The following is an 11,613-nucleotide window of genomic DNA, read 5'->3' on the forward strand; positions in this document are numbered from 1 at the left end:
AATACAGACTTTGTGTATTTTGTATGTCTTGCTTTTAAAACACACCAATTTAAACTAATTAATTTGTAAGTGGGAAACTAAAGGCTGTTAGGTAAAGAGAGGCATCAAACATGTGTTCTACTGCGAGTCCTACAGGGTCAGCTTAAAAAAAAAAAAGCAGATATATAGAACTACAAAGCTAAATATAAAAAGTGATTAAACAGTTCAACACCCACAGTTCATACATCTTCAAAGGACACAATTAAAGTTCTCCAAGCATTGTAAACTTCATGATTAACTCACCTCTGTTTTGCTGATCAGGGAGGCTGAATTCAGGCTATTCTGAGACTGGTTGTCTGAACTGCTGTCCTCCAGTAAGTACTCAGAATCGAAGGAGTGAGCTGTGGTGAGTTGTGTTGTCCTTGGTTTTAGAGATGTCGGCCTCTGAGGTGGGTCTAAGAGACCGTCAGTGCTCACTCCCTGACCAAGCAAGCAGAGAGAAGATGCAACAGATCTTGAGGGGTAGCGGAAGCTCCTCCGCTGTGTCCAGCCCAGACCAGGACTGTGTGGTTTGGGGCTCATGGGCCTTGTCGGTGTATCAGTTGTCTCGAAGCAGCTTAGGGACCTTGTCCAGGTAGGTGACATTTGGTTTGAAAGTGCAAGAACAGTGGGGTGTGCAGGTGACAGCGACCTGTCCTCTACACTGGACTCAAAACCATCTACCGATGCTTGGTCTGAATCTGAGAAAGCACCACAAGGCTGCTCACCTTCCTCCAGATATTTACCATCTTCAAACCCTTCCTGAGGTGCAGATTTCAAACTCTGCGGGTCAGAATGGCACGTGTTCTTCAATCTTGCTTGGACATTTGGTAAGTTGGTTAATATGGACCGGTTCTGATAAGCACAGAAGGCACAATCAATTTGGCTCTGATGTATGCACTTGTCACAGACCGTCCCAGGAACAGGAGTTCTTTTGCAAAGTTCTGCTTCGTTACATCGTTTGGTCTTTCTCCATGATTGCTTGGTTTTCCCATCCTCATTCTCTAACTGTAAGATTTGCTCTTGGTCCCTCTCAGGATATCTGGTCTCAAACAGGCTAGAAATAGACTTGTGAGCCAATGCCAGCTTCATGCGTAAGTTTAAGTTATCAATGCTCTTGCATCTTTTTTGTTGCAACCCCTCTGTTGTCTGGCCAGCTCTAAAACTGAGTGCATCTCCATCTTTCTGCTGCTGCTGCTCAAACGGGTGTTGAGGTTGCATGTGTTTCTCTCTATTTTGCACATTTAAAGCAAAAGCCCTTTCAAAAACATCATCATTTGAGTGGTCAGAATGCTTTGTAATATCAGTAAGGTGATCTGCACTTTGAGATATAGGGGTCTTGTACAGTGAAGAGTGAGATTTGCTGCATGTGGGTGACCTGTTGTTCTTCATCTCATCTTGTTCATCTCCATCCCCACTGGATGCCCTAACTTTCGGATCAACCCTGTTTTTATTGCGTTTGAGTTCTCGTTTTGGCTTGCGGAAGGTGGGCATTCGAATCAAACCAGAAAACATAGAGCCCTTGGCTGACTGTGTTCTTTTATTTCTCGCATTACCACGAAGACCAAACGATGGCTGCATGGTGTCTTCCGTCTCCTCACTGTTGGTACTGGAGTCAAGGTCTTGTGACACCAAACTGGAAACACTATGGTCATCACTGCTGTCAAACCCATTTGATAAAGAGTTCATTGTTTCTCCAGCATCGGGTTCATTCATGAAATTGGCTACATTGGCTTTTGTATGCATATCACAACTGCTGTCATGTGGGCGGTTTTTGACATCCTCACAAGAGCTTAGGTCCTCATTTAATCCACCTTCTGATAAAGGACTTCCTCTCTGTTGCTCATCCAGTTCATTTTCTACTGCAAATGAGCTCTCCGGGGAACGGTCCGTCTCTAAAATGGCCTCTAAGTTGGTGATGGGCAAAATATGACAACATGAAACAAATGCGCCCTCAACCTCCGAGTTGTGCAATTGCAATGTTTGCTTAAAAAGAGGATCAGAAGTTTCACATATTGATTCAGTGCTTTTAAGAGCATTTATTGGGAAAGTTTCATGCTTTCTCTCCATGTTTTCTAATACATGAGTATCATCAGCCTTATGAGCTCCAGTCAGTGGTAATACGAAGTCTTCTTGGACAAGATTCGGATGTTTGTGTGTAAGCAAACTGACCATATGTGAAAATTCACAGCTTGTAGAGTCTACTTTTACCGCTTCATGTGTGCTGTCATCTGTGTGGAGGGGACTCAAGGTTTGCAACACTGCAGTTCTGCGCTGACTGATGGCGTCTGTGCCCTTGAACTGAAATACACCCGCTGTCTGCAGCTGGCACTCCTTTCCACCGCAGCAATCACAGAGCTTCCTCTGTGTAACATCTATGTGACTGCTAGATTTCACAACATTTTCTCTGCTGTTCACTTCAGTCTTCATTTCAGGTGCTTTGAAGGGGGTAGCCAGAGTATTACGAGCACTAAAAGAATCAATGTTTTTGTAATCACCCCTTTTTGAGACTAAGCATTCAGCATTATTTGTAAACCTACTGTATTTCTGCAATGAACTAGGCAATGACATTTGTACTCCCGAGGCACACTCTTCTAAAGTAATGGCTTTAATGTTATTATTTGTGTCTGAGCTCTGTGTATAGTTCCTGCTGTTCACCTGGGAATAATCAAAAGGAGTCTGTGCATTTGTGAAAGGATCGGAACGTGCACCAGACAAAATATCAACATTCGACGCAATTGCTTCAGCTGACTCATTAGGTCTTCTTTGTTTGTCAGACAGGGTGTCAAACTGGTGAAATAGTTTGGGGGCATCTGAATATTCTATAACACTCTGTGCTACTTGTGTACAGTTCATATGAGGGCCATCACTAAACTCAAAGCAAATGTCTGTGGGGCTGACTGTAGATCTGTCATGTGGAATCTCAAACAGTGTAGAAAGTGATTCAACAGGACTGTCTACAGGACACCCTTCAGATTCAGCAGTCGTCATGTCAGGACAAGCAATGCTCAACGTTTTGGGCCTTTTATATTCTATGCATCCTGAACTGTCAGAGTAAATTACTGACTGCTCTATTGAAGGAACTATTGTACATTCTTTCCCTTTCATAACGTGATGCTTGTTGCTGTCCTTCTGCGGTCCTCCTACAATGTCAACACTTTTGCCATCAAAAAGTTTGGTGTTGATACAACCTCTAGTAAATACACCTTCAGTTGATACAACCTTCCGAGCTTCAGTGAACTCACCCTGTGTATTAAAATTAATGGTACTGTTAGGGCACTGGTAGGTTTTGTAAAACTCTGTTTGCTCACTGTCCTGCAAACAGTAACCATCCATGTGATACCTACTAACTGAGTAATCGTCTTTTTCGGTGTGTATTTGTAATACTGGCCAACTCTGCTGAGTTTTAACCTGCAGGTCTGAGGGTGAATTGCTAATCGTGCACTGATGCAGTGAATCTGGCACTCCAATAGAAGATGCATTAGGCACATGTGGGAAACACTCGTATTCAGAAACAACAGGTGAAGTGTCATTTAAGTCCTGTGTTTTGAAATTTAGTCTTTCGTTATTTTCGAAGTTCAAATTGTCAGCATGTTTTGATAAAACTCCCAAGGATTCAACGACTTCACAATCTGCGCAAACATCCATGCAGTCTTGTTTTAATCGCACCTTGTCATAAAACGCTACTGTGTCTGACTCAGTCACCATCCACCGGGTGTTCATGGAATGTGCCTTAATCAATTCAACCTGTGATTGCCTGTGTTCCACCGAAGTCTGAGATTTCATGTGTTCCACTGAATCCAGTGATTGGCTGTGTTCCACTGAAGTCTGTGATTGACTGTTTTCGGCTGCAGCTGGTGATCGACTTTGTTCTACCAAATCCTGGGATTGGCTTTGTCCCACTGAAGTTTGTGATTGGCTGTGTACTGTTGAGTTCTGTGAATGGCTGCAGTCTTGGGAATCCTGTGATTGGATGTGTTCTACTGAGACCTGTGATTGACTCGGTTCTACTGTGTCCTGTGATTGGCTATGTTTGACAAGATCTTGGGATGGATTGTCCTTTACGGAATCCTGTGATTGGGTTTGTTCTATTAAGATCTTTGACTGATCATATTGTACGCCATCCAGTGATTGGTTGTGTTTGCATTTTATGAAAGTCTGTGATTGGCTGTGCTTAATTAAATCCTGTGTCTGGCTAAAATTGTCAGTGTCTTGTGACTGGCTGTGTTTTACTGACTGTTCTGATTGGCTGTGTTCAACAGACTCGTGTGATTGCAAGATTTCTACTGAGGCCTGTGATTGACTGCAGTTTATATAACTCATGTCTGATTGCTTGTGCTCTGTGTTGTCTAGTGATTTGAAGTGTTCTATTAAATCATGTGATTGCCTAGGTTCTACTAAATCCTGTGACTGGCTGTGTTCTACTGAGTTCTCTGATTGGCTGTGTACTACAAAATCTGTTAATGACCTGTCTTCTTCTGAATCTTGTGAAATGTTGACTTCTACAGATTTATCTGATTGGTTGTCTCCAACATAAACTTGTGATGGCCTGTCATCATCTAAGACTTGTGATTTGCTGTGTTCCATTACATTTTGCGACAGAATACACTCTGCGATATCATGTGACTGACTGTGTTCTAGTGAGTCTTCAACAAAATCTTGCGATGACCTCTCTACTGAGGCCTGTGATGGACCGTGTTCTATTGAATTCTTTGATTGACTGCAGATTACAGAAGCTTCTGATTGGTTGTGCTCTGCTGTGTCCTGTGATTGGCTGTGTTTAACTGAATTCGTAGATTGACTGCATTCTATCAAACAATCTGACTGGCTGTGTTCTGCTAAGTGCCCTGATTGACAAAGTTCAACAAAATCATGTGTTGGACTGTCTTCTACTAATGTCTGTGATTTTCTGTGTTCTATTGAATACTGTGATTGCCTGTCTTCTACTAAATTCTCTGTCTGGCTGTGTTTGGTTGGAACCTCCTCTACTGAGGCTTGTGTTTTACTGTATTCCATTGTATCCTGCAACTGACTGTGTTTTACTGAATCCTGTGACTGGTTGAGATCTACAGTTTTATTTGATTGGTTGTGTTCAACAAAATCTTGTGATGGCCTGAATTCTTCTGAGAGTTGTGGTTGGCTGCAGTTTAAAGAAGCTTGTGACTGGCTGTGATCAGCAGAGTTCTGTGATTGGCTGTGCTCTACAAATAACTGTGGTTGGCTGTGCTCTACTAACATCTGTGGTTGGCTGTGCTCTACTGACATCTGCGATTGGCTGTGCTCTACTGACATCTGTGATTGGCTGTGCTCTACTGACATCTGTGATTGGCTGTGCTCTACTAACATCTGAGGTTGGCTGTGCTCTACTGACATCTGTGATTGCCTGTGCTCTGCTGACATCTGTGGTTGGCTGTGCTCTACTGATATCTGTGGTTGGCTGTGCTCTACTGATATCTGTGGTTGGCTGTGCTCTACTGATATCTGTGATTGACTGTGGCCTACTGACATCTGTGGTTGACTGTGGTCTACTGACATCTGTGCTTGGCTGTGCTCTACTGACATCTGTGAATGCCTGTGCTCTGCTGATATCTGTGGTTGGCTGTGGTCTACTGACATCTGCGGTTGGTTGTGGTCTACTGATATCTGTGGTTGGCTGTGGTCTACTGACATCTGCGGTTGGTTGTGCTCTACTGACATCTGTGGTTGGTTGTGCTCTACTAACATCTGTGGTTGGCTGTGCTCTACTGACATATGTGTTCGGCTGTGCTCTACTGATATCTGTGGATGGCTGTGCTCTACTGATATCTGTGGATGGCTGTGCTCTAATGATATCTGTGGTTGGCTGTGCTCTACTGATATCTGTGGATGGCTGTGCTCTACTGATATCTGTGGTTGGCTGTGCTCTACTGATATCTGTGGTTGGCTGTGCTCTACTGATATCTGTGGTTGGCTGTGCTCTACTGATATCTGTGGTTGGCTGTGCTCTACTGATATCTGTGGTTGGCTGTGCTCTACTGATATCTGTGGTTGGCTGTGCTCTACTGATATCTGTGGTTGGCTGTGCTCTACTGATATCTGTGGATGGCTGTGCTCTACTGATATCTGTGGATGGCTGTGCTCTACTGATGTCTGTGGTTGGCTGTGCTCTACTGAGTGAAGTGAGTGTTCTGATGATAAAACTTTCTGTTCAACAGGCTTCTCAAATGATAAAGACTCATATACAGAAATGTGTTGTGATGGAGATAAACTGATCTCAGTGTCATCAACATTTAGCTTATGATGTTGACTGTGTAACTCACTGTGTTCAGCTTCTGCACATTTCAGAACAGGTGGATTTGGAATCAATGGTATTTCCATATTACTTTTATCCTTTTGCTGTAACTCTTTCTTGTCTGAGTTTATGAACTGCATGTGTGGCTTACTATGTTTTGACTGAGCACTTGTTTGATCCCATTTTGATGTTGAAACAAAGGTGCCCCCTAACTCGGCTTCATCACATCCATCTGTTATGGTGAATAATGAGTCTTTAGCACTTGGCTTGGGGAATATTTTTAGTTCTACAGAGTCCTTTAGATCCCCTAGGGGTGTTGCTACATGAGATAGGTCATTCGTTGAAGAAGAATCAAGTCCAGGTCCTGCTGGAAAATTCATAAAAGCCTCCTCACATTCTCGTTTAGTGCCATCAACTCCCATGAGCATGGTTTTGTTATTTCCTGTCTGTGTTTGCAATTGCACTCTATCCACTGTCCCACTGAGACTGTCAAAGACAGCATGATGGCGTTTAGCTAAAGAGGGATCTCTCTCTCTAGCTGACGGTGTGGGTTTAACAAATGAAACGTGTGAGTCCAGATGACCCACAGCACCAGTCTCAGAGGTCCTGCAGCAGTACTTAGTTTCATGACTAGAGTCAGAGAAAGTGTCACTGTGCCATGGGTGTGTGTCGAAATATTCTTCTTTTGTATCCTGTGCTGCTTCAGAAACCGGATCACACCATTCCTGGTGGTCCTGCTGCTCTCCACATTCCTCCTGCTGGGAGTCCCCATCCTCCAGACAGCTTGCTTCACTCCCAGAGTCCTCTAAAGCGGGGGCCTAAGAGAAAAGAGAGCATGTGCATTATTTTGCTGTTCTTGAAAAGGAGCACTTTATTGTTCTTACTTGATTTAAGCAAACAGTTTAAGATGACCAGTTTCCACTGAGTGGTATGGTACGGTGGGGTTCGGTATGCTTTTATGGCCATTTTCATGATCAAAAGGTACCTAAAACAAACTGCACCGTACCACTTTTTGGGTACTCTATCCAAAGAAGGAGCTAGACGCACAGCTGAACACTATTGGTTTATAGACAAACATCACTAGCATGTGTACAAGCCATGAGAAAGAAAACAAAGGAAGCAACATTTTTAAATACACAACCAAGAAATCACTTCATTATAATACATACATATAATAATAATAAGTAGTGGTTGACCCGAGCTTAAACTTTGTCGTCCTCTTGATGAGCAGCTATAAAGCCAAGAAGATAAAAATGTTGTCCTATTGTTGTTTACGAGGCAGTCTCATGATTGCTCGCTGAACGTCTATATTGATAACGGGGTTAATGATTACTAAAGTGCTTCTGACATCTAATCCATTCAGGGATAGACAAACAGCAGAGTGAAGTGCGAAAAAACAAAGGAGAAGCCAGAAAAACAAAGGAGCAAAAGATTCTTTCAGCAACCTAAATCTATTGGTACACTTTTAACAGTGGAAACCAAGCCTGATAAAGGTGACCCGTAACGACCCATACCTTACCGTACCAAATCACTAAGTGGAAATGGGCCATAAGTTACATCAGTGAGGCAACTCAAAATTAAGAGTTAAACAATTTGTTGAGTCATTTTTTACAGATCTGTAATCAATTTAATTCTAACAAGGAGCATATGCTTGTAGACCACAGAGTCTACAAGCTATGATAATCATTCAATTAAATTGAAAAAAAAAAAAGTCCCCTCACACCTGGTACTAATATATCACTCAACCATGTCCTGCTCCATGCAGCTAACGCAAAACTCTTGAGGGAGCGTCTGATGCATTTGCTCATTTGTTCAAGGAATCATTTCCTACCAACAAAATTGTGAATGATGATGAACAGATGCAGATGTAATGTACTCACAAGAGAAAACAGATTGCATGAGTCATTAACATCATATTAGCACAAACAAAAAAGAACACAAATGTGACGCTGACAACAAAAACAGCTGATCAACAGAGCAACACACTGCATATCCTATAAGTGCAACAATACATCACATTCAATGCAGATGTCATAACAAAAGTCCCCTGCAGGGACTGTCTGGGACATGTTTTTTAGCAAACACCTTGACCCTTTGAGCTTGGTTGTAGAATTGGACAGGAAATGGTCCCAGGAATGACATTAGTGCTGTCATTCGGCTTAAATACAAACACAAACAATCCCGTAAGAAGACCAACAGTCATGTGCATTCTGTAATCTCTTCTTATCGACCTCATAACCTACTGGTTTGTATCCTGGTAATCAACTATGCTTCCAATCTAGTGCTCTCAAAATGCTGTAAAAGAAGTTGTCAGTCTAAGTCACTAATGTTTCTGGTGCTTTGAGTGACCTACAAACATTTTAATCTAAGAGGGTCACAGATGAACACTACCTCTACCGCTATCATACTCTGCTTGTACTTAAGAGTTGGAGGGGTCATTAAGCACAGCGTATCTTCAGCTAATCCAGACAGGTCAAGCCTCTCCAAACCTGTCATGTTAAATGAGGAGGGACACTAAGAAGAATGGCTTTAAGAACAGCAGGAATCAAAGTGCAGCATGCCAAATATTCCTGCAGTCTTTTTCAACGTGAACAAAGCCTAAATTCTATTTTTGTAAATGCTCAAATTAAAAACCTTTTTGTAAATACATGCACTGTATAACTATGTATAATAGTTAAGACGTTAACGAAAATAACAATAATTGCAAAGCTAAAACCTAAAAAAATTGCTAATTTGAGAACAAGTATGATTAACGGCAGCGAAATGTCAGGGTCAAAACTGTGACAGAGCACATAGTGACACAGCGTAAGAGTAAAACCTGTCCTCATTGGCAGTTGGAATGACCTCAAACAACAACACAACGTCATCTGACCCCATTCAGTAACCAGAGCTTGTTTTGCCAAATTGATTACAGTTGAGTTCACTAAATGGCTTAACATCTTAAGGCTATACATCATGAGCTTGGCATGAGAATGGGAGAACTGGGTTCAGTGTAAATATACAGTAGATGCAGACGGTAAAAATGGAAAGACAAGCCAGAAAAAATGTGTAAGTATATTGAACCCTTAATGCCACCTGATACACAACATGATGGCAAACCTATTTAAAATATTCACAGTCCTTTAGGATGCAATGTAGTAAAAAAAAAAAGTTGTGTTTGTTGAAATTCTCTTCACACCCCAATAGCAGTCATTAAATGAAATGGTCCAAATGCATTTTTATGTATTTTAATATTCTATGGTAGATGTAGAACCATACCTCTGCCAACCCTTTTGTGCAGAAAGGGTCACGTCATTGGTGTACTTATGCACAGAAAGGCAGGCAAACATCAATAACCTACATTCTTTTTTATTTTTATTTTGGAATTTTAATTACTATAATACTATAAATCAGTGGTTCTCAAACTTTTTTTCATTAAGTACCACCTTAGAAACAAATTGTCCCTCCAAGTACCACCATATGACCAGTATTGAAATACAGAAGCGTAATAGGCCTAAATAAGCAGCTACAGCTCTGCACAGTTTAAAAATATGGAAGATTAATTACTATGATAAAGTATATTTATTATTATCAGCCACTTTAAACCTTATAAATAGTTTGAACATTAACACTGCTGTACTTATATGTAAAAAAAACTAAATAAAGTTTAAATTAAAATGTGCTTTTAAAAGTTCATTAAAATGATAGGCTACTGTTCTTAAAAAGTAAAAAAAATCTACTGTACTTAAATGTAAAGTGTTAACCTCAAGTATCCTATTCATGTTGCTTGGACCTCATAAATAAACTGTAGGCTATATGTCATCATATTCGAATATGAGCCATTTTTGATACATTTTTAAATATATGTTGCATGTACATATGACAAATTGGATTACTCTGCATACCACTAGAAGGCAGCACCACAGTTTGAGAACCACTACTATAAAAAATAATATTATAATAGTAATACTATAATAATACTATAAAGATCTCTCCCTGGGGAATGTAACATGATGTATTGTAGGGATGATGCCTTCATGCGTTTAGGAGGCATCAATTTGCATGGTGATTTGCATGATGGGATGTAGGCTTTCAGTGCTATCAGGCTAACAATAGCATATTTCCAGATCTCCTATTGCACCTTGCAGGCTTGTTTTAGTATTCAATTTTATTAAGAATGTTTGCATGCATCTACACATATGCATACACATCAGACTTGCTTCTTCAACAGAGAATACTTAATTAACTAAATCTAAGGTAATTTCAAAATCTACACATTCTTAGCGCTTGCTTCTGACCTACAACAATGACAATGAGGCATACGCTAGGGCTGTTTGATAAATCAAAATCCAATCACAATTATTGGATTGAAACGAAAATGCGATGATGCGATAAGCTATTGCAAGAGGCTGTGATATGAAATATATATTACTTAATTTCCCTCACTCAAAGCAAATGCGTGAATGCCGTCTGTGTGTGACAGTCTTCCTAGCCAATTGAGTGAGCACACTTTCATTCTGCCCAATCAAAATTAAGCAGCCGAACTATGCGTAACGCATTCAATAAAAAACAAGCAAACAGGAAAGTGCGAACGTGTGGGATGATGGCATCTGCTGCTTTAGTAGCATTAATAGACAAATTAATATCAATGAAAAACAGGACATTGGTTATATGGGAATATCTTGGTTTCAAAGTCACAGGCAACGAACAAACACAGGTCATTTGTAAGAGCTGTCGCAGAATTGTTGTTACATCACAAGAAAATACAACAACCAGCACCTGAAAAATCACCACAGGCAGCTACAGTATATGAGGAGCATCTTGCTAAAAAGTCAACTTAAAGTATTGCCAGTGATACTCCATCTAGTAGCAAGCAACAGCAAAGTACAATATCAGAGATGTTTGCAGCTGTTACACTATATAAAAAACATCACAAAGGCACCAGGAGATAACTAATGCCATAACTTGCTACCTCGCTAAAGACACGGCGTCTTTTAATGCAGCGACCAAAGAGGGATTTAAAAATTTCATCCAAATGCTGGATAGGAGATACACACTTCCGCCTCATACATATTTTTGCCCTTTCGCAGTACCACTTTTTGTTTGTATAATAAGCTACACTATCTTCCTAATTTGAGTTAAACTTGTTTACAGTAAGGTACGGTCATTTTATTTGTTTACTGATTGCTCACACCTTCAGAATTTTTTTAAATTTAATTTCTGATCATTTAAAAACAATATTGAATAAATGTTGGAGTTAATATCTAATATATGCATATTAGACATTAAATTATACACTCACTGCATTTTAGAAGTAAGAAGCTACAATACCGATTATTGAGCTC

The 11,613-nt window shown here is 40.6% G+C and overlaps 1 protein-coding gene across 12 annotated transcripts in view; it reads right to left on the reverse strand.

Annotated features, from left to right (window-relative positions):
• Window positions 1–11,613, reverse strand: part of arhgef4 (Rho guanine nucleotide exchange factor 4) — a 160,672-nt gene that overhangs the window by 68,311 nt on the left and 80,748 nt on the right. For all 12 annotated transcript variants that reach the window (XM_087240626.1, XM_087240625.1, XM_087240620.1 and 9 more), the window contains one exon: window positions 283–7,107. In XM_087240626.1, coding sequence (XP_087096752.1) covers window positions 283–7,107 — 6,825 coding nt within the window. The remainder of the gene's footprint in view (window positions 1–282; window positions 7,108–11,613) is intronic.

This window comes from Danio rerio, chromosome 2 (assembly GCF_052040795.2).
Source record: "Danio rerio strain M-AB ecotype USA chromosome 2, GRCz13ab, whole genome shotgun sequence".
NCBI lineage: Eukaryota > Metazoa > Chordata > Actinopteri > Cypriniformes > Danionidae > Danio > Danio rerio.